Below are 24,044 nucleotides of genomic sequence, written 5' to 3' on the forward strand. Positions count from 1 at the left end.
CTGGGATCTCACTATTGAAATGCAAGAATTGCAACTGCACCAGCAAACAGCCTTAGCAACAAATCTGGCACAAAGAAAGTGGTTGTATTGGAGTTCTAGAGGAAAGATTTGGCATTATATAACCAGGGCTGTTCAGCACAGTAATGATATCCCAAATTTTATCCTTTCTTCAGAATTACAAGATAAGTATTTTTCATAAGACAAATGCATTGTAAACAGAAAATTTAAGGTTTCTAAAGTTTGTATAAACCCAATGAAGACATTAAAAAAAGCTTTGAAATAGATGTCTGTAAGTTCTCACTATATACGTCTTAGTAGGTGGCCTGGTTAGGATATGGAAAATCATTTTATTATGCAGTTAGGAAGAAATAGAATGTTTGTTGTGGAGAAGCTGATTTTAATGTCTTTCCCAGTGTTCTTTAAGTGATTTATGCAGAATTATGACATTTTGTTCTATTTCCTTCTTTTTTTTCCAGTAGCTAGTGCCTGTGTTTTACATTGAGAATGAGATGATACTCTTTAACCACCCATGTGCTTCTGAAAAATTGTCAGTAAATTGAATTACAGGCTTGGGTAGAGCAGATTTATTCCTAAATTCTACTGTGGGGCTGTTCTGTATCTGTTAGAACTTAGGAAGATCAGACAGATAATAATAACTGAAGTTAAACAGTCTCTTTAATACTGAGTGTATCTAACAACATTGCTTTAAATGTGACTGTTGCTCTTTTGCTAACTACCTACAAGAGACCCTGTGTAATAACATTGCATAAATGCTGTAATTATCGTTCTTTTGCTGCTAAACTATCCACAAAGAACACAAGCAAGGCAGCAAGTTGTTCATAAATTGTCTTTTTTTTCTGAGACAGAGAAGAAAGAGAAGGTTTTTAAAAAAGAGTGTGGGTATATTTGTATCATTTTTTTCCTATTGCCTTAATCTTTTCAAATGGTTAGATCAAAACTTCTAATGACAACTGTTAGCACTGTATTTCCTGAGGGCTGTGGACATTTCCTGTTTTCTTTGTTACTCAGGGTATTGATCTACACTGGGGTACCACGAGCTTTTCTCTGTGTAATTTCTCACATATTGTTAGGAATAATTGCATTCTACTGCACAGTGCTGGCCTTAACTTTGCAGAGAGCATAAATTAGGACAGATTGTTTCAGAATTGCTTCACTTTTAGCCTTTCAGATTTACAGCAAAATATAACAGCGTGGATGTGGCCTATTTGAAGGTTGGGTTCAGAATGAATTTCTCTTACCAGTGAGTTCATACTGCTACATCCTGTCTTGCAGAGAGGAATTTTTCCATGATCCTTTTGTAAAAGTAAATTAAAAAAAAAAAAAGTTGCTTGACCTGAGATGGAGCAGCTCTCACAAATTCTTTTTAAATTCTTCCAACATTTTGTGGAATATCATTTCTTTTTTCCTCATCATATTTTCCACTAGCTTGCCTTATTTTCTGGAGCTCATACAGTGTGACTGATATAATTATCAGTGTATTCAACAGTTTTTAGAAACCCTCTCCATTTATTATGTTCTATAACTTGTATGTTCCTGGCTTTTTTGGTGCATAATAACAGTGAGCAATTACTGGTGAAATAGAAGATTAGGTGAAAACCAGTACAGGTTGGGGGATGACCTGCTGGAGGGGAGCTCTGCGGAAAGGGACCTGGGTGTCCTGGTGGACGACAGGTTGGCCATGAGCCAGCAGTGTGCCCTTGTGGCCAAAAAGGCCAATGGCTTACTGGGGTGCATTAAAAAGAGCGTGGCCAGCAGGTCAAAGGAGGTGATCCTCCCCCTCTACTCTGCCCTGGTAAGACCTCATCTGGAGTACTGCGTCCAGTTCTGGGCTCCCCAGTACAAAAAAGACAGGGATCTCTTGGAGAGAGTCCAGCGGAGGGCCACGAAGATGGTGAAGGGCCTGGAGCATCTCTCCTATGAAGAAAGGCTGAGTGAACTGGGTCTGTTCAGCCTTGAGAAAAGGAGACTGAGAGGGGACCTGATCCAAGTCTATAAATATCTAAGGTGTGGGGGGCAGAATGGCGAGGCCGGACTCTTTTCAGTGGTGAGTGGAGACAGGACAAGGGGAAACGGCTGGAAACTGCAGCATAGGAAGTTCTGCACAAATGTGCGCAAGAACTTCTTTACAGTGAGGTGACGGAGCACTGGAACAGGCTGCCCAGGGAGGTGGTGGAGTCTCCTTCTCTGGAGATGTTCAAGACCTGCCTGGATGCCTACCTGTGCGACCTGGTGTAGGGAACCTGCTTTGGCAGGGGGGTTGGACTCGATGATCTCTGGAGGTCCCTTCCAACCCCTACAATTCTGTGATTCTGTGATTCTGTGATTCTGTGAAAACCCTCTTCATATTCTTGAACTCCTTCATGCCTGTGCTTCATTGGACTGTAAACTATGAGCAGAGGGTTAATAATCTTGTCCTGCTATTCTGCAGTCAGTGAATCTTTCTGAACTGCCTTTCAGTATTTTGTCTTACTTGACTTGTAAATACAAGCAAGCATTTTGCTTAAGGCTCGCATTACAGGAGGAATGCATGTCTGTCACTTGATTTTAATTAATAATACCTGTCTGTTTCAGCTACTGCTAAGTACATTTGTTTTTTGGAGTGAGGAAGCTTGTAGTAGTTGTCAGTTCACTATTTAGACTCTTATCCCTACATTTAGATGCTTTAACAATGTTTAAAACAATATATGCCATACCTAATGATACACTTCGCCCGCGTGTGGCAGAGGTGGTTCTCATTCTAATAGATCATTGACTAAAGAAAAAAATATCTCAAACCTGGCTGGTTTTACTGCTTTTATGACTGCTACAGCAAGAAGGTAGGCTAGGTAGACTCTGAAGCCTGCACTGCACTGCTTGGTCTTGTAAATTAGTAGAAGAAAGCCTGTTCCATAATCAGTGCAGCTTTCTGAACAGCAGTTTGGCAATAGCAGCTTTTCAGCTTAGGCTTCGTGACAATTTTATTTATGTTGATGCTGAAACTGTTTTCTTTCCTTTTCCTCAATTGTGACAGTACTGTTTTTTTGTTTTGTATTTTTTCCTGATGATGTGTTGAGCTTGTCCAAATAGGTGTAATTCCACAGAAAGTATCACTGTAAGGGAAACAGGTGGCTGAGGTAATTACAAGTTAGAAAACATGCTTTGAATAAAGCAGTTCCCAAGCATTTAGGGCTCAGTAATATACAAGACAAGTGGTTCAATATCCATAAAGAGTCAGCTTGCAATATAGGACATGGACCATGACGACAATGGGCTGAGATAGGCTCAGTGGTAAGCCAGTTGTGGTATTCTTTTCTTTGTTTGTGGGATGTCTGTAGGTGGCCTGCGTTGTGCCTGTTGTTAATTTGGTACTTCCAGCCTTTCCTCCCTCCAGTTTCAGTTCTGATCAACTAAAGGCTGGTAGCTGAATTAGCAATTTCTGGAGGTTGCAGTAAGCATTACGTAGCGTCCAGAATCCATACCAGTCAGTGGTGGAAGAGCCTGTGGGTTACTCCTTTCAGTTCAGAACAAATAACATAAATGACAGCTGCTTTGTGTGTGTGTGTGTGTGTGTGTGTGTGTGGCTATGAGGTCTCCTTATGTAGCTGGCTGAAGTTTTTGGATTTCTGGATGTGTCATTAAGAGATTGTTTCCTTTGAAGCTGTATGCAATCTGGACTTATTTCAGAGCCTGAGAGAAAGTGTTAGCTCCTGATTTAAAATACTGCTTACTGAAAAGAACAATAAAAGAAAACAAAACCAAAGAAACTTGTAATGATTGGTAATACCTCTTAAAGCACGTGGCATTAGCTAGTTTCTCGGCCCTGTTTTCAGAGTACATTGTGCTTGTTATTCTAAAATGAAGAAAATGAGAGAATAGGGACAGCTTATGTTCCTTTGAAAAAGATTCAGCTTTTGAACAGACTTCAGGTTCTTGCAAGTAAATGCAACTAAAACCACTCTTTTTTTTTTCTTTGTGAAGAAAACCCATATCACCAAATTAGCTCTGTAGGCTGAGAACAATGTCCAAATTAGCAGTTGATTTTTAAATTTTGTTTTTCAGTCCCTAAACATTTATTGGTGGTCACTGGGACATCATGCATAACAAAGTCTCTGCACTGCCTTAGCACGTCTGCTCAGTGCCACTTGAGTTCTTTGAGACTTCATTCCACTCTCAGCTGCTTATGGTTGTTCCCAACTTCTGTGTACTGAAATGTTGCTTTCTTTAAAGATGATAACACGTAGATTTTTGCTCATTTTATTTGCGTGTTCCTCATAGGAAAATCAGTTACCTTCAGTGCATTTTCAGGTGGGTGGTCTGTGTGTGTGGCTTCTGTTGTGTGGGGTTTTTTTTGCTGAGTTGGTTGTTGATTTCCTGTTAATGTTGTCTTACTGTACAAAATCCTTTGTTCTGCTCATTCCCAATCTTTTTCTCTAATCCAGTGTCATGCAACACTGCTTAAGGTAATAAGCTCTGAGTAAAACAGTTTTTCTCATAGATTTGTGTTGAAGATTTCATTTATGGGCCTTTTGTAAACTGTATTATACTGTAACTGTGAAACCACTCATGAGAAACCTTCATTTGTCTTCAGCGTGTTGGTTTTCTTTTTTAATTAATCTCATGCATTGAGCTACTGAACAGCATTGTAGCATCTCTGTAGTCTTGCTAGTATTCAGTCTTTCCTAATAGATGTAGTACCAGATCACACTTTTGTGCTGTGTAAATTAGGCTATTGTGGCATTGAACCAGTCCAACTGACTTCCTTTTCTCTGCAGCTTATCTGCACTGTCCTTATCTCTAGATATAGCATGTTTTCCAGGAAAATGGTGACTATTTAATTCTACATTGATCAGATTAAGTTCTTTTATGGTAGATCTACAAAAGAAGAAAGAGTAGATTCTAGTCTTTAATATCTCTATTTTTTTTTTTAAATTTCAAGCTATACTTTTTCTATTCACAGTAGTGCTCACATTAATAAAGAGAATAGAGATCATGAGACAAACTATTTTATTAAGGATAGACTAAACCATAGAACATTAGTCTTGCATCTGTACTTTGTCAAATTGGCAGTGATTTCTTACAGCCAGGGCTGTTTTTGGTGATGCTGAGACTTTATTTTAGCAACTTCTTTAAGAGGGAAGGTTCCTGTGATCACTGCTTGTGCTGCTTCCCCAAATCCTCTCCTGTCCTGAAAGAACTCTGAGCTCATAACCAGTTTGAAGCAAATGTTGCAGAGGTAGTGGTATCAAAAGTAATGAATTCCTAAATGCGTGGAGAAAAGGAGCATCCGGATGAGGAAGACGTGTTGTTTTTACCCCCGTGGAAATAAAGGCTGCAGTGTGGGCACCAGGGATGGAGAACAGAGACACTGAATATCCGCATGGCAGCAGAAAACCTTCAGTGGAGCTCCAGCCTCTTTGGATGTGAGTGCATCTGTGCACTGGCAATAGACAGGGCTGCATTAGGCCTTCTGTTCATAGGACTGTACCTTACCTTTACCAAAACGCATTAAATGTAGGTTTTTAGAACGGGTGGATGTGGTGTTTGGAAGCTGTTGGTCGGGATGTTGGTGGTGATCTGTATTTATCTTTGGGAAGCAGCCATTTACTCGGGAGAATGAACTGCTTTTGCATAGTTCATTCCTGTCTTTCCCAAAGAGCCCTTTCAGCAGCTGGAGCTTTGCTTTGGTGTAAAGTAGGACTGATTGCCACTGCCAAAGGTGGTAGAGACGCTTCATCAAAGGGAAAATCATAGAGTTTTCACTGCAGACTTGTTTTTATATTGTTTTCCTTCTATCAGATCTCAATGAAAAGCCACTTACCATTTTTTATGTCTATATATCAAATGTTTGCCAAATCTTCTGTTTTACAAGGCTGTCACAACATCAAGAGATTTTGCTTTGGGTTTTGTGCATTATGTTAGCAGATCAGAAATGTTTTATTTCTCTGTGCCATAACTAATCACGGGCATACTTGTAAATCATCTTTGCTGACTATCTTAGCAAATATGGCTTGCATCTGACAGTGCTTAATGGACATCTGTATTTCTGAGCTCCAGATCCCTAGGATCTGTATTATTTTGGACTGAGATAATGATGAATGTGGCCATGCCCTGGCTATGAAGTGAGAGCTAGCAGCAATGAATTCTGGAGGCAGACTGGAGCAAAACAGAGGGATTTTCAACTGTCATATTAAATGAAAGTTATTAACCAATGGATAGGGCTTTTGCCTTCTGAAGGTCTGTTGAGATTGCTTCTTGTCCTGCCTTTTTTTTTTTTTTTTTTTTTTTGCATAACTTTGTGGATTTTGCATTGCTGCTACAGGAATTGTGATGGATTTAAAAATACTCCAGTTCTCATCTCTTCTTGTGCTCTGTCATTAAGATAGCGCCTACAAGTGTCCATCCCAGATGTACTCTTAGTGTAAAGGTGAAAGAGAGCTCTTGGTGAAACATTGATTAGAAAGCTCTGAATGTCTGGAGCTGCGTATAGAAATCTATATTTGCTAGTCTCTTAGGCATTGCAGAAGGCATTTGTAATATAAGTTTGTGAGAGATGGGAAAAAGTGGTGTTTTTAAAACTGGTATTTCTTCACTAATCCAATGGTCAGAAAGATGCTTTTTGAGCATTGTGGAATCATGGTTTACTTGAGTTGTTTTCTAAACATTACGTTAGCAGTGTATTTTTTTGCATGTTTCCAAGGGCAGTTCCTTTTTGCCACGGGTAATTTCATGACTTTGGAAAGAAATATTAAATATACCATAGTTCTAAAACACCTGCCTATTTAATTGCAGTCATGACGTCTTAAATTGCAGTTCCACAAATAATTCAAGTTAGCTCATGGTGCAATCTTGCATTTTTTTCAGTGTTAATGAACCATCTCACCTGCAAACTGCTAAAGCTGTCAGAGGTCTGGAATAACTGGAGATTTGTGTGTTTAGTTGAATATTTCAGCCCACATTTAGGCTCTTTACGCTTTAAAAAAGCACAGAAAATATTTATTTTGGAAGACTGCCTTAAAGAATATAAATCTGTTGGAGGAAATTAAAATAAGAGGGAGACTTCTGTACTACTGTAATAACAGCCGATATTAAAAGTGACAGAAAATACCTCCTCATCATTACTCAGAACCGTATCAAGCTAAGCACACTGAAGTCTCAAAATATTTGAGGCAAAGAAGTTTGTGTTGTGTTCTGTGCTGGAGTGTTTCACTTTGCAGGATTGTGCTTTTTCAGCCTCACTGCTGGCATCACAGCGATGTGTTGTTTCTATTGGGAGGAAGAGGCAGAACTACAAGCATGCAGTAGCACCATTTCAGAGCTCTTTCACTTCTCAGAGCAGGCCAAGCTAATAAACCATAGGATTATCAGATCGATTAACAGCCATTGGCACTTGTAAAACATGTTCAGAATGAATCACTATGTAAATTTTACTTTGAATTGTGATGTAATTGACTGTTCCACGGATCTAACCTACTTAACCTCTAATAAAACAAACTGTTGGCGATGTTAAAATATTCTATACTGCTATTGTGGTTTTTTTCTATCAATTCCTCTCTTAATTGATTGCTCTGTTTCCCCCTACCTCCCATGGCAGTCTTTTCCCTGTGAAAGGACCGATCTGTTTAAGGTAGAGAAATTCAATTCCTATCTATTGATTGCCATGTCCGCATGTAGTTAACTTACAGAGGCTATCCTAATCATTTATGTTTTTTTGGCTTTACTTTTTAAATAGATTTTTTTCTTTTCTCTTAGGAATTCATTTTTCTGTTTGTTCTCAAGTGTCTGACAGCATGATATCTAATTTGTAACTCTAATGAAGGAAATATTTTCTTTTATTGTAGAAAGTAGTTCATAAAACTTTTTTCATTCACATCACTGTTATAATCTTTTAAGCAAACACTGTGAAGTGCACTGTATTTTCTTTTTCTAATATATATGTATATTTTTTAATCAGACTGGAATTTGAAAGACAACAACGAGAGGAACTTGAAAAATTAGAAAGCAAAAGGTAACATCATTCTCTGGTCTTTGTGTCTATGTGTTTGTATATATGTATGCACACATACATCATGGGCTCATTTAAATCATCAGTTTTGAATCACAGTGTTGGTAAGTAGAGGATGCTGTTACAAATATTTGTGTCTTGTTAGTTGTTTTTTCCCCTTTATAAAACTTTAGTTGGAGTACTGTAGATTCTCACTGATTAATAACCAGATAATAACCAGATAGACAAGCTTCACTGTAGCAAAGTAAATACTAAGCAGCTGTAGTAATGATATGTGCATATTAATAATACTTACCAGAACATGATTTAAAACAGAAAAGGAAGTATTGTCAACTGGAGAACTGACCTGGTTGATCAGATTCATCATACCTGCTAGGCTTTTAAAAGTAATAGATTTCATCTTGTTGGAGATCACAGCACTGATTAGACTCAAAAGCTGAAAGGCACTTTCTAAATTGTTTGCTGGGTTTTGAAAGAGCTGTTTAGATAGTTGGAATAAGTTAAGCTAAAAACCAAAACAAATGTCAACACCAAAAAGCCTCAAACCCAATCTCAGAACAATTAGGAGACGTAGAATCACTGATACTTATCCTCTTAGTTATGTTGGTAGCCTTGAGTTCAGTTTATGCATGTGCTTTAATTTCTGAAGTCTCAGTTCTTCAAATCTCACTTGGAACTCACTAGAAGCTTTAAATGGGTATTGCATGGGACGTGATTTATCTTAAAGTTATTCCAACTGCATCTGTTCCTTAGCTTATATTCCTGTTTATCAGTCATCCTGTTGGGTTCACTAAAAGAGAAGGCACGGTTTCTGTTCACCTACTGAATCCAATTTGGTGAGGCAAATAGCAAATAAAGTCCTTTGGTTAAATGTTGTCTGTATGAAAATAAGTGTGTAAATATATATGCTTACTCTTCACTGTGCAGTGTATTCCATCAGTATTTTTACTGGCTAGGATAGAGCTAACAGTCTAATAGTATTCCATGTAAATGCTATCTAATATGTTTTCTTATAGTTTCATGTATCTATGGCTTTGCATGTTGAAATCTGTACTATTTGTCTCAAGTATTCATTCATTTCCAAGGAGCATAAGATTTTAGCCTGTAGCAAAACAAAATTATTTAAAAAGAAGAAAAAAAAAAAGTGATATATACTCTAAAATCCCTATCTAAACATTTTTAACTGCCTAGGGTTTTGTTGTCATGGAATCACAGAATGGCCTGGGTTAAGAAGGACCACAGTGCTCATCTAGTTTTAACCCCTGCTATGTGCAGGCTCACCAACCAGCAGCCCAGGCTGCCCAGAGCCACATCCAGCCTGGCCTTGGATGCCTGCAGGGATGGGGCATCCACAGCCTCCTTGGGCAACCTGTTCCAGTGCCTCACCACCCTCTGTGTGAAAAACTTCCTCCTCATATCCAACCTAAACCTCCCTTGTCTCAGTTTAAACCATTCCCCCTTGACCTATCCCTATCCACCCTCGTCAAAACAAAAAAAGGTAGATATGTTTCATATAAATGTTTTCTTGTAGGAAACAGATAGAAGAGATGGAGGAAAAACAGAGATCTGACAAAGCAGAGCTTGTAAGAATGCAACAAGAAGTAGAGTCACAGCGCAAGGAAACAGAAATAGTACAGCTGCAAATTCGAAAACAGGAGGAGAGTCTGAAACGCAGAAGTGTTCACATTGAGAGCAGGTTGAAGGATTTGCTGGCTGAAAAAGAGAAATTCGAAGAAGAGAGATTGAGGGAACAACAGGAGATAGAACTTCAAAAGAAGAAGCAGCAGGAGGAAATTTTTGCCCGTGTCAAAGAGGAATTGCAGCGCCTACAGGAACTTAATCATAAAGAAAAAGCAGAGAAAATGCAGATCTTCCGAGAACTGGAAAAACTTAAAAAGGAGAAGGATGAACAGTATATCAAGCTGGAATCAGAAAAAAAGAGAATTGAAGAACAAGAAAGGGAGCAGATGATGCTTGTGGCTCATCTAGAGGAGCAGCTTCGAGAGAAACAGGTCATGATACAGCTCCTCAAGAGAGGCGACGTACAAAGAGTCGAAGAAGAGAAGAGAGATCTTGAAGATATCAGGGAATCTCTTTTGAAAGTCAAAGAAGCCCGATCTGAAGGTGAGGAAAACTGTGAAGAGTTAGAAAAAGCCCAGCATAGCTTTATAGAGTTTAAAAAGAAACAGCTAGAACAGTTGACTATACTGGAAAAAGATTTGGTTCAACAACTGAATCACCTAGAGGAGGAAATAGCACGTGAAAGAGAAACTCTGGAGCATTTAAAACTTGTTGAGGAAGAACATGTAAATCTCAAGAAGGATGATGAAAACTTCGGGGATGCTGTGCTCAAGGCTGAAGAATTTGACATGATAAAGCCAGCGGAATACAGGCTTCAATCTAAAGTACGCCAGTTTGAGTACCTGAAGAGTAATCATTTGCCAGCTCTGCTGGAAGAAAAGCAAAGAGCCTCTGAAGTCCTTGATAGAGGCTTGTTAGGATTAGATAATACTCTGTATCAAATAGAGAAAGAAATAGAAGATAAAGAAGAGCAGCTTGCACAATATAGAGCTAGCACAAATCAGTTGCAGCAGCTTCAGGAAACATTTGAATTCACAGCCAATGTAGCTCGGCAGGAAGAAAAAGTTCGGAAGAAGGAAAAAGAAATCCTTGAATCAAGGGAAAAACAGCAGAGAGAGGCATTGGAACAAGCTGTAGCTAAGTTAGAAAGAAGGCATTCTGCTTTGCAACGTCGTTCTACAATAGACTTTGAAATTGAAGAGCAGAAGCAGAAGCTCGCCACATTGAACAACAGCTGCAGTGAGCAGGCTGGCCTGCAGGCGAGTCTGGAAGCTGAGCAAAAAGCCCTTGAACAAGACCGGGAGCGGTAAGTGTTAGGATAGCATCAATATTTAGAGCTTGTAATTCACTGAAAGTGAGTCATTTTATGCCTTGGATTTTGAGGGGACAGTTTGTTTTGTGTCTCACTGTTTGAGCTTCTAATTTTAAGTAGTTTGCTCACGACTGAGGTTGCATATTGCTTTTCAGTTTATCCAAGTATAAACCAGTGGGATGTTTAATTTTTTGTTACTGGCTTTAGGACTAAGTAAAGTAGACTGCCATATATCTGTGTAAAATTCAGATGCTTGCATCCAGCCCTATGTGATGACAAACCCTTTTAGGTACAGAAACATTGTCTGCACCCTTCTGCACACTTTTACGTACACATGATATTTGGAGCTGTACTGTAGCATTCATGCCAAGTGTAGAAGGCTCAGAGGAAAGTGGTTCAGGTAAAGAGGGTTCTTCCTTTGCAGAAGGAAAGGAAGAATTTTTAATTTAATTTTTGGCCAAAGAAAAAATCCCCTGGGATTGGTCCATGCAGTCTGGAAAAAGGCAAAATGAGCATTTTAAAACATGTTGTCTGATTTGCTAATGCTGCAGCTTGAAAACCTGTCATTACTGGTGGAAAAAAATGATTCTGTTTTTCATGAGGTAGAATTTGTGGTTTGATTTTTAAATTTTATAGTGATTATGGGATTCTTCTTTTGCAAGCACTTCAAAGCAGATGCTCAATGAGAAAAATCAGAAAAAAATACCTATCTGTAGCCATATCCATGAGCTCTTCTGTATCTCATTTCTTTTAAACTGTTATCAGGAGATAATAGTTCCTTTCTACACCCTGCATAGAGAGCACTTTTTCAACATTTAAAGCTGCATTGTATGGCTTTTAGTTAGACGTTTTCAATACTGAGTTATCATTCTGTCATAGATGTTTGCCTTTATGTTTTGTAATTGTCTTGAAGAACATGTAATCTAGCTTTCTGCACTGAGCATCTCACTTGAATAAAGCCATCTATAAGCAGCTGGAGGTTCCAGAAAAATAGGTGGCATCTTAGTTAGCCCTCAAGAGATTGCTGGGTTGTGTGGTAAGTGGAAAAAACCATATCGTCAGCTGGAAGAATGAAGCTGGAAAAGCATTCCTCAGAAGTAAAAAGATTTATTTTTTTCCCTTGTTTACTTTAAAATCCTTTTGCACAAACTAAATACAACTTTGTAGTCTTTCAGTGAGTGCCCCAGGGCCCTGAATAACTTAGTGCAGAATGTCGTTTATCTGCTCACAGGGAGAGCTGGATTCTTGTGAATGATGTGGCAAAAGAAAATGTTAAGAGAATCATTAAATATTTCAACCTACTTATATAAACCTAATGCACGAATGTCTCAGTTTACACTGCACAGTGTAAATTGTGATGTCCTGGGCACTTGAATTGCGTGCGTTTCTTATTTTAATCCAGGAGGCATTTTGTGATGCTGTGCTCTGGAAGAAGAGATAGTGCTAACTATCTAAAAATGTGTAAATCCAGTGTTCATTTGAAATGCTATATTAACCTAGGTCCGTCCTAACTGGATGAAATTTCCAGTTTGAATAATATTAGCTCAGAATCTCACACACCTACAGGGGTAACCCCTCAAATGATAATTTGAAGTGAATTTGTGCTGGAATATCTCATGCGAGCTTTGTCTTCATTAGCAGGGATTTAGAGCAATAGAATGAGCGTTATATAACCTCTGAGGCAGTGGGATGCATCGCTCAGAAGGGGCAAGGAGCAGATCATTGGCAGATGCATCACACAGCTGGATAAGCATATAGCTATAGGAAATGATATCTTTTGATAGGAGGATGTTTACAAATTGGGGGATAAGATATGTTCCCTTAATATAATTCTGATTTTTGTGGTTAAATTGATTTTCCATAGATACAAACACTCCCCCATATCCATCAGCCATCTCCCATCCACTTTCCTGCAGGACGCAAGATTGTTTTCCTGCTAATCATAAGAAACAGATGGTTTCTGGCTGTGCTGCATAAAGTACTCAAAAAATGAAGTAACAATTCAGCCTGCTTTACTCCTGCCCAAGCCCCTTAGCATTTGTGCTCTCTTCAGTTTTCTGTGCTAACCTTCAGGGAGGGATAAAATAGTTGTAGCATTATGCTTCAATCTGGATACACGCAACTGCAGTTGAGGTGCTAGAATCCTTGCTTTGGATTTTTCCCCTTCCTTTTGCAAGAACTTTTGTTTTACTCTGTAATTTTTGAGTAAACCTGAGAAAAACAATTAATTTCAGAGACAAAAGCTGTAAGGGCAATGGGGAAGTTTATTACTGTATTATTAATCTAATGTTGGCCACATTTTAAGTGAAAATCATGTTCTGCAGATTACTTTGTTAAAATAGTTTGACAAAGTGATAAATATTGCAAGAAGTCCTTCTTATTTTATACCAGATGCCTCAGGCAGTTTCAGTCTAAACTACTGTGTCTGATTTTATATATTCTATTCTGTGCATAAATCTGGCTGATACGATATTTATTCTATGGTTAGAGAAAGTGAGGTGTTCTCCGTTTCAAAAGATGATTTATAAACAATTTGAAATCAATTCTAGGCTTTATTTTGTAAATTTTCAACTGCAGACAGGAGGAATAACTGAAAAAATAGAAGATTTATGTATATAACATACAGTTATTAAGATTTTCTCAGGAAATGTGTCCTGCCTCATTGCTGTTTTAGGTTGTCTTTGTTTTTGGGATTACTGCTATATTTTGAGATACCTCAGCTTATTTCCACATGTATTCATTTACTTTACACTAGAAGGTGAATAACTGAGATCTTCAATAAAGTTCTGTAATGAGGGAAAGCTTATTCAAATTACCCTAAGATAGATTTAGTCTTCCTGAATTAATATTTAATGCACTGAGGTAGATATCACTGAAAGACTTTGGTGTTGTTTTATTTAGTTTAGCTTTGCTGTGGTAATCTGTTATTGAGCCATCCCTACTTTCCTATCTAAATTTGCCTAAAGAACAATTAGTGTGCTCATATCTTCACCAATATTTATAACTAAGATCTTGCATACATGGATTGCAGTGTAATTACAAGAACTGTGAGCAGCAATGACACCTTAAAACAGACAACCCAAATTACATTTTAGATTTTCTTTGTAGCCTGGACCAGGAAATTCAGCAACTGAAGCAAAAAATATACGAGGGTGATGCTGGTCAGAAAGGAAATCATGGAACATCAGAAGAGAGAGTGTCCCATAGCAACTCCCCAACAAGCCCAACAAAGCCACAGCCACCCCTTTCTCCACTGGTTGATGACAGGTGGGTAACCTGGATTTCTGCAGTGTTTTGATATAAATGGAGTAGAAAATAAATACTTTGAAAGATTGTCCTGCCAGCATTGGACTGTAATTAAATACTGTAACTGTACTTAAAGAAGAGTCTGGAAATAAATTTGCTGTGCTTTAAAAAAAACCAACAGACTTATTTGTTGCTCTTATGCCATTTTATTTTTTGAATACAGGTTTGTGAAACTCTAAGCTCAAATTGGTTTTGCACATACAGTTATTGCCTGTATGATATTGCTTTATATGCACTAAAAGCAACAAAACAAGTGAAATTACATTAAGCCTTCTTAACAGGACAGTTGCCCTCTGTTACTATTTTTAAATCTATTCCTTCCTTTTTATATTCTTTTTATTCTTATACTTACAGTCATTAATACCTCTTGGAATGTTCTTTCTCTTCAAAGACCACACGCATTTCGTAGCATGAGTTACCTATAAAAGCAAACCATTGAGTGATACAGATACAACCTCAGCCTCTGTTGCTTCATCTCCCTTGTCCTCATTGCCAGTTGTGTGTAGAGACAGATGCAAAGTGGTGACATAACCTGTGGTCCATTGAATTGTGTAGTTGTGATAACTAATTGTTAAAACTGTGAACCATTGGCTGTTAAATGAACACTTGCTCAAAAAGTCTATGTTGGTTAAGGAGAGATGAAGCTTGTCTAACATTAAGCCTGCCAGTTTAGAGTTGTGCAGTTGGCTTTGTAAGTGTTTCAGAGCGCCTGTCTCAGGTTTTGTCTAAGGATATGCTACTTTTCTTTTCTTACTTGTATCTTGCAGGATAAATGCCTTTATTGAACAAGAAGTGCAGAGAAGGCTCCAAAAGATCCATCATAAAGCTGAGGATAATGATGGTAGCCTGTTCTGGTCTACAGAAAGTTTAAAGGTGAGCAAAGAAGGGTAAGAAATCCTGACCTTCAGTGCAGCATGTGCGCACACAAAGTAATTATTTTTGGTCAATAATTTTCATGTTTTCCTGCATCAACTCTAATATACCATTGATATATAAATAAATCAGGGCTATTCGTTTTAGGTCTTGCTGGTTTTGTTTTCTGGTGACTGTATTTTGTTTTATTTCAGTTTTTTGCAAGGAAGGTTGTGTGAATGGCCGTAAGAAGATTGCAGATAGAATTGAATCAAAATGTTCATGTTATGCCTTTGAAATACATTGATAAAGTTTCTTCTGGTAGATCAGGAGCTGTTTGTACTTGCAAACATATGCTGATTTAAAAATTGATAATCTGATTCTTCTGAGGAATGATTTGGTTGACTTCTGTGACAGTGGTTTAATAAATATAAATAAGAAAACAGTTATTTTGGGCTGTTAAAAAATGTCTTCTTATAAGTATTTAAAATGAACTAACACAAGAAAGATGCTTTATTTAATAATCACCTGTACCTTTTTTTGTTCTTAGGATAATGAGAGGCTTAATAATGGCACCATTCAGCGCAAGTTGAAGTATGAGGTAGGTCATAATTTGTCAGAAATAAGTGGTTGTCTTAAATTATGGCATGCCCTGTAATTAAATTTCTTAATGTTTAGCTGCATAATTAGAAATTTGAGTTCACAGCAAGATTAATGGCTAATAGAGAAAGCAATTTATTTTGCTATCTTGGAATGAAAGTGATTGTTTTCAGATTGGGCATAGCCTTTTCCTTGATTGAAAGGTATGTTGTTGTGAATGTTTCTTCCTTGTTTTCTCATGATTCTTAATTTGGAACAGTATCCCTTTCCTGATTGTTAGGTTATAAAAGGACAGGATGTTTGAATTCAGAATGCCACTGCACTGTTGTGTCTCGTGAGCTCAGTACTGTATAATTGTTTGTAGTATTTGCAGTAGCATTGGGCAAATTTCCCTGAATGTCATGAAGGTTTAATACATATAACCTCATACTGAGACTTAGACCCCTTAGTTCCTTTGCAATTGCTTGAAACATTGCTGATGACTTGACATGGTGAGTATTGTACTGTATTTAAACTTTTATGGAGGAAGGGGGACTTCAGTATCTTTCATTTGGACTTCCCCATAGTTTATTTTAAGCTGTCTTGGACTTTATCATTATCTTGTGCTTGCCTTTTCACAATCTTGGATAGTATAGCATCGTATTTTTGTACATGTGTGGAAAAATAATGAAAGTCTTACAAATTTCTTCATTGCCCTTTTGACTTTCCTGCATTTTTATTCTTATTTTTTAAATAAAGCAAATATAAACCAAGTGAAATGGATACTGTACAAAGTGAAAGCAATGGTAGCTTTGGATGAATCATTCCTGAATCAGATCTCAATCGGTTTTTTTGGGTTTTCCTTCTCTAATTTGGGCAAGATTACACAGTGATTGTACAAATTTTGTTTGAATGCACAAACCCAATCAAAATCAAACCTGAATTTAAGAAATGTTAAAATCAGAAGGTTTTTTAAAGACATTTCTGTTTTCTTCTTTTGACGTTTTTAACAGAAAAGTCAACAGTGGCAGCCACATTGTGACTTTCCATTTATTTCTAAAGATGACAAATGTGCTTCTGAGTTGTGTGGAGAAAACACAGGAGTAACAGATCATAAAAGACTGAAGGAGTATACAGAGATGTGGGACTTATTTTCCAGGCCTGGAAGAATCTCCTCCGCCTTTACATCAGAAAAGGCATTTGAGAATGGAAGGAGAAATGCAGAACAGGAGAGCTTTGCTAGTCTTTATGACACTGAAAGTAGTTTAACTCACTCTGAAAATATTAGTACTTCAAAGAGTAAGAATGTTCCTCATCAGAATGTTTTATCTACTCCTTTACAAAGTCATGACTTAAATAATGTGGCTTACTCACTCTGCAAATTTGAAAATTTCAATCATTTTGACGATAAAATAATTACTTCTCAGGATTGTGACAGCTCAAGAACCAAATGTGATTGTTCCCACTTGGAACAGCTGTCTCCTTTAGGATCCTTAATGTGTGCTAATGAGCAGGCTGGTTTTAACAGCATATCGTGCCTTGCCTTTCCTCAGTCTAACATACATTCTGAAATAACTGTTAAAGAAAGCAGATCATTTCAGACCATGCAGCAGACAATAGAAAACCAGTCGAGTAGTTCTCAGCTTCCAATTGAAAAAGCTTCTGATTTAACCTCCTGTACATCAATAGCTTCTCATTTTGATGTCAGACCAGAACATGCCTATGGTCTGGGATATCTTTTCAGTAAGCTTTCCTGCTTTTACAGAGATGCTAGTAGTCAATTGCTCAACAGTACAGTGGTTCCTAAACAAATTAAGAAGTTGGCAAGTTTGTGTGACAAAAGTGAGAGATGTGCACAGGTGGTGTCGTTAATAAAGCATTTACCACTTATAAGGAACTTGGAAGTAGATGTGTTCTTCAAGTCCTGTATTAATCAAGATGTATCCCACTGTACTGATGACACCAAAGCTGATACTGAAAATGTTGTTTTGCCTGACACCTCTGTGAAAGAAGATGTCACGATGTGTGGAAACACAGGAATGTCAGATGCCTGTGTGAGAAAGCCAGCTGAAGGATTTGTGTGCTGTTGTAAGAATGAAGAGCTGGAAAACAGTCTTGTGTTAAGACAGACTTTTCTGCATTTTCCTGATGTCTTTGTGAAGCTTCAGGTCTGTTCTCTTGAAAAAACGCTGGACTTTTTAACCTGTGCCCTACCTCAAATTTGTGTTAGTATGGAGGAGTTGAAAGGCATATATTGGTTTGCTGTTGGCAATTGCAAAAAATGCGATCCAGAACCTGCTTGCTTGCTTCTGTTCAGCTCTGTTTTATATGTTATTGTTTCGTCAGCCAAACAAGAGATTGGTCAGAGTTCCTTGGCAGTATTTCATGAGGTTCCAATCATCACAATACAGGAGATTCATGTTGGCTTTGCTGGACAGAGTGTGAGTCTCCTGTGTTCTGCTGAAGATGATGTACTCACAATATTTACCTATAACAGACACTACACTCAAAGAATTTGCCATGACATAATGAGCATTTTGATTTCTGCAACGGAGGATGCTGCTTATTTAAATTACCAGCTCTTGAAAGATGATTTGATGCGGATTTCGCTCGACTGGACGTCAGAAGTAGATGACATAGTCCTTTCACAAGGAGTGCGTTTGTCATGTAAATTCAGAACTGTATTAGCTGATCTGGTTTACTTACTCCACGAAAATATGGGAGATATTAAACCTTCATTAGCTGACATTCAAGTGCTGCTGTATACCACCGTGAAAACAAACTGTGCTAACCAGACTGTGTATAGATCTCTGGTTCTGACTACTACTCATATCGGTCTCTTAAGGGAGAACAGTGCCTTTTATCCTGCACCTAGCTTTTTGGATGCTTCATGCAAGCGATCACAATTTGACAGCCTTCAGTTGTACAGTTTGAATGATATCCGATGTGTAGTTTTGCCAGACAAAGAGAATTTCACAAAAATTGAGCTTGTGTTTTCTAGAAGGAGCAAGGTTGGATCTGATTCAGGAATTGGTTTTTCAAAATACTGTGGAAAAGAAATAAATACTCAAATGACAGTCGTCCCATCAATTCCTCAAAGCAGTTTGCATATCCCATCGGAAATCTGGAAATTAACATTCAGTTCAAGTGAAGAAGCCATTTGGCTAATTATGCATCTGACTAGGTGTTGAAATCGAAATACATTTAGATACATTCAAAATAGGAAGGCTAATGAATATTGATAAAATACTCTGTTGTCTATTGATTTTATTTTAAAAGAAAAGAGAAAAAAAGAGTCCTTTGGGCTCTTAAGAGAATACCTTAGGATGGGTGAACACATCTTAGCAAAAATCACTATTACTTGATAGCTTACTTTTGTGCTGTACATAAATTTCCTTGGAAGAGGAGGAAATTAAATGGTTCTATTTTAAGTAGTAGATGGATCAAAACTACAATTGCAGCTGTATCTTCTGATTTCCTTTTTGAGCGTTGTTTCTGGCTTCCTCCATCTCCTATCCATCTTAATGTATTTTCTCCACATCTCCTTGATTGTCCTTTTTCTTAATCTGCCTGAGTATCTTTGTTTTTGATGCTTCTCATCTATTTTGTGCTGCTGATGTCAGTGCTTCCAAATATTTGCAGTATTCTTTGTCTGAACTGCAAAGTGTGTTTAAGCCTACAGTTCACTGTACGCTGTTAATACTAAGCATGTTGATGGTTTTTATTGCTACAATTTTGGAGAGAATAACATTGGCAAATCTGGGTTGCCTTGGAGTTTTGCATGAAGGATTAACACCCTCTTGGATGAAAGTTTCTCACAGGTGCAAAAGGAGTTGTGTTTGACATATTTTAAGTCATGCTGGCTGAGGTACCAGGGATTGATGGATTTACTCCATCTCTTTTTTTCTGGGTCTTCCCCCTTTGCTGAGGCCCAAGAGAGCATGGGCTACATGGAAGCAGTGAAACAGAACAACAGAAATGCAGAGAGCATCCAACTGTCTTTTTCAATTTCATTCCCCCTACCGTACCGCCCCACTTTCTTCTTGCAGGGAAACAGCATAAGGCTTTTTTGAGTCATTCCTATCTATTTTGTCCAAACAGTCAGCTTGAACTCCCACACAAGTCTTTGTATTCCCAGTGATACAAGTTCTTACGGAAAATGTGATGTGAAAATGAAGGAGATTACAGGGTGTGAAAAGATGTTATGCTTCAGCAATTTGACCTTTGGTAATGCTACTACAACTGTGTTAAGACAGAAGCTTTAAGGTTTATGATTTGTGTACGTGTTTTTCATACTGTTAAATGGATAGTTAGCAGCTGGGGATACTGCCTGAAGGGTGAAGCAAATTTAACCCTAGAACTGTCTTGTGTAATGTGTCAGATGCATGGCCTGAATTTCCTCATTTTCTGCTTGTTAACTAATGGGGTTGATTATGCTGTGGGATTACATTGCTTTCAGGCTCTTCAATACCACGTTCCAAAAAATAACGGAGCTATTGAGAATAGGCAGAGCATTTCCATTTCCATTTTGCAATAGTCAAGTCTTGCCTTGAGCTTAGTAAAAGGATTCTCTTTACCTGTATTCCTGTCCAATCTTCAAAAATTAAAACTAAGCCATCTTTTGTTTCTTCCCCTGCAACGGGAACAGAGTGTGAATGTGCCATCTGCCTTGTTTGTGGAAGATGGTCCTTGGCAGGAAAAATGGTGGTATCTAATCTGAAATTCTAAATTGTGTAAGCATATTGCCAGGAGAGGTGCAATCTTCTACCAGACAGTTAGACTTCAGTCTCTCTACTGCTATACAAATGTTTCCCATTGGTTCTTACCTTACGTTAAGACACGGTAATGTAATTCACTTGAGATTTAAAAAGGTGCAACTTACTTTGGGTGAGGAAGCTGTGACTGAAAGGATGAAGGGTAACTTGGATAGTAAGTTGTGATTCTCCTATCATAACACAACTTTATACTGCCCTAACAAATTCCAAAGACAAGAGCAAAGCGCGTTGGTTTAATTTGAAGGATAGTTTTTGTTTTTAACCAAAAAAGTGTATACAAGTATTTCACAGAGCACGGAGCATAGAATGGTTGTGTTGGAGTATGACATTGTATCAGCCTGGTTGGAGAGCAACTCCCTTATTCACATCATTAAGTTATTTCTTTAGTCTTGCTGAAAGTTAATGTGAAGTGGTGCTTTCTGTGAGGACTGTCTTAAGTCAAGGCTGTTAAATGACAGCAATTACTGAAACAAATCTCTTTTTAGATTACACTCTGCAGTTTAAAGATGTTTGCACATGTTGTGTTCCAGATAATGTGGTTTTCTTCTTTGTTTTCAAATCTAACTTGCTGAATATAATTCACATTTATGAAAAAAAAAAAAGATTTCACTATGGAATCTTTTATTCCACTGTAAATTAAGCATAATGATGGATGTTCGTCACTATCAAAGAGTTATTTAATGTATTAGGGCAAGTTCTTCACAGTACATTGTGTTTGAGATTATTCTTCTGGCTATTAGCTGTTTGTAATAATTTCCCAAAAATGACTGCCAATAAATTACGTCTTGACAGAGGTGGCTTTAAGAGTGACTTTATGGTTTTCTTATTGTTTTAAAATGGATCGTACTGTCATCAAGGCAGTGAACTCCTCTTTTCTCCAAGGATAGAACTGCTTACATTTCTGTACTTCAGAAAGCTGTTATATAGTTGAAAAGCTGATAACTGGGGGGGAAAGTGAAAGAAGAACAATACGGAGGGGAGAAAATTTTTGTTTGGTAAATGAAGATAATTTTTTTTTTAATCTATTCAAACACAATCTTTCTTTTTGTGTTTTCTTTTCCTTTACTATTAATGCTAGCATTAAGGAAGGTTATATTGGCATTTATAAGTGACTGCTAATGAAATAGTGAGATAACAACCTGTCTTCTCAATAACCAGATGTGAATATGAGAAAGCTATATGTAACAGCCTTCAGAGGGGCATTTGTGACTATTTCAAACTCTTCTGCTGCTGCCACTTCTGGTAGTATCATCATATGTGGTGTACAACCAAAGTTGTTACAGTGGGATCCAATTCACTGGGCATGTGAATGGAATGTGAACCACATTCAGATTTTTGGGTAGTGTTGGTCAAGACTAAAGGATTTTGACCATGCATCATGCTTCATGAAGGCTATTGAAGCACTGAGAGTAAATGTTGAGAATACAGCTACAGATGAAGTGATGGATAGCATCTCTAACTACAAGTATGCGGGGTGGCCATAAATTTGAAGTGATAGTTTCTCAACTTATTTTTCTGTTATTTTTGACTTATATTTGTTGTGCTGCAGTTGCTTCTTCAAGTGTATCTTCAGAGCAAAAGCTCTCAGTTGAGTCAGTAGATGACTTCCTAAAAAGCAGTTTCTGTTTTCATGCACTACAAATGCTTATGCTACCTTTTGGACAGGATCTCTATGAAACATCCATCTTTTCAGCTGCAGAGCTGTTTTATTATTGACATAACTTAACAATTACAAATTCCATCTGACTGTTAGCACAGTGTGCTCTCGCTGTAAATAACACTTTATGGCTTTGTCCACACCCTTATATGCTTATCATTGTTGAGATTTCTGTTAGAATTTTAAGAAAATAATAGGAAACTCTTGACAATGGATTCCTATGTTACCTATACCTTCTTTGACTGTAAAATGACTTGGATTTAAATCCAAGCTTTAAGAGCTTTCTGAATTACCTGGACCTCCTACAGCTTTACATGTTATTGTAAACAGATTTGTTATATAAATATGTATGAGAACGAACTCATCATATATATGTTTATTTTTTCAAGCAGTGTTAATAAGTCTTCTCCCTTATTTTTGATATCTAAGCTGAAAATTTCCTTTCACAGAAGAAACAGTATTCTGCAGTAAATTCACCTCATGTTTATTATGCACAGTGAAATGCTAGGACTTGCTTATAAAAGCATATCTACTTTGTTTGCAAGTAATTTCTTCACTTTCAAATTAATTTCTGCCACTGCCACTCTTTCTCTCTCAGCTCTTCTGGCTGAGAATACTTTCTCAGTTTTAGTGAAGGTTTTTTTTTTCTTTTTCCTTACTTAGTGATTTTGGTTTTCCTTTGTTCTCCCTATTTGGTATGCACGTGAAAGCGGATGGTCTGTCGTTCTTTGGGAGCAAATCCAGATGACCTAAAGGACCCAATTAAAATTAGTATTCCACGCTATGTCCTGTGTGGGCAGGGAAAGGATGAACACTATGAGTTTGAAATAAAGGTAAGTGCTTTTCTCTTGCTTCTCCTTGATGTTTTACAAGCATAGAAATAGCATCATGGTAGTAATAATAACAATAGGAAAATGCCTTTTCTTTAAAAACATCTAGTTCCTAGTTATCTCTGTCTAATCATAGGTGTTCACTGTAGCCACATCATAGTTAGTAGCAGCGGACACAGCAATAGAAAGCACACCTGAGAAGCTCCAAACTACAGAAATCACCTTGCTAATTCCAGTGCTACGTAGTCTTTGTTCCAGTGAGTGCAGTTCTTGTCCTTCTGTGCAAGTGCCCTCTGTACTACTGAACACAAGGGGTTTTGAGAAGCATGCGCAGTACAGGACACTATAAAGATAGTATTTTCCAAATGATTGGTTGTCAGACCTTTGGGAAAGACAATTCCAGGTCTTACTAAGATGCAAGTGTAAGGTACAGAAATGTTTGGATTTGAAATGTTTACCTAATTAAGTATTCTGCAACAAAAGCTTGTTTCATTTCTGGCTCTTTTGTTTTGTTTCTTCCCACCTTGCGTTTACAAGGTCTCTCTTTTCCAAGCTATTTCCCCTCCATTCTAGTGTCTCTCCCAGTCAATACTCTGCAGAAGTGCTGGAAAAAATGCATATTCATTATGTTTCCTCTGGTACTAAGCCAGTTATTTCAAAGCAAGATGTGAAATCTAATTGGAAATGTGCTTTCAGTGCATGTGGACATGTAGCATAACTGATGTACATGGCATCAGAGACTCAGTTGGCAGCCACCTACACTGAATCTATTGCCAGATGCTTCATCAGGTGGTGATAGCTGGAGGAGTGACCTGCCTTCACAGTGTGCAGGTCTGTTTTTGAGCTATGTTCATGGTCTCTTTTGCAGAGTCTTTCATTGAGACAGTCAGTCTTAGCTCTTTTATTGCTAATTAAATTGTCATCTTGAAACATATTGTACTGTCTGTGAATGGAATGCTCCTTTTTGCTGTTTGGATGTTGAATTTGCTGGGGTCAGTGAAAGCCCAGCACCTATCAGAGAGGCTGAGAAAGGAGTAAGTGCACATGAGCCCTCCCCAAGGACTGCTCTATTTGCCAGCTGTTTTCTTCAGGTGGGATTTACTAAACTGGATAATGATAGTAAAGGTAGATAAAGTAAGAAGTGTTATGT

The 24,044-nt window shown here is 37.8% G+C and overlaps 1 protein-coding gene across 8 annotated transcripts in view; it reads left to right on the plus strand.

The window, feature by feature from the left end:
• Positions 1–24,044, plus strand: part of KIF16B (kinesin family member 16B) — a 138,537-nt gene that overhangs the window by 65,452 nt on the left and 49,041 nt on the right. For 2 of the 8 annotated variants that reach the window (XM_048935474.1, XM_048935471.1), the window contains exons 18-25: positions 4,276–4,305; positions 7,592–7,624; positions 7,952–8,005; positions 9,534–10,889; positions 14,004–14,162; positions 14,969–15,074; positions 15,604–15,654; positions 22,775–22,897. In XM_048935474.1, the coding sequence (XP_048791431.1) occupies positions 4,276–4,305; positions 7,592–7,624; positions 7,952–8,005; positions 9,534–10,889; positions 14,004–14,162; positions 14,969–15,074; positions 15,604–15,654; positions 22,775–22,897 (1,912 nt within the window). Of the gene's footprint in view, positions 1–4,275; positions 4,306–7,591; positions 7,625–7,951; positions 8,006–9,533; positions 10,890–14,003; positions 14,163–14,968; positions 15,075–15,603; positions 15,655–16,645; positions 21,212–22,727; positions 22,898–24,044 lie in introns of those variants that run through there. The other 6 variants (XM_048935469.1, XM_048935473.1, XM_048935468.1 and 3 more) reach the window with 5 other exon arrangements.

This window comes from Lagopus muta, chromosome 2, assembly GCF_023343835.1.
Source record: "Lagopus muta isolate bLagMut1 chromosome 2, bLagMut1 primary, whole genome shotgun sequence".
Lineage (NCBI taxonomy): Eukaryota > Metazoa > Chordata > Aves > Galliformes > Phasianidae > Lagopus > Lagopus muta.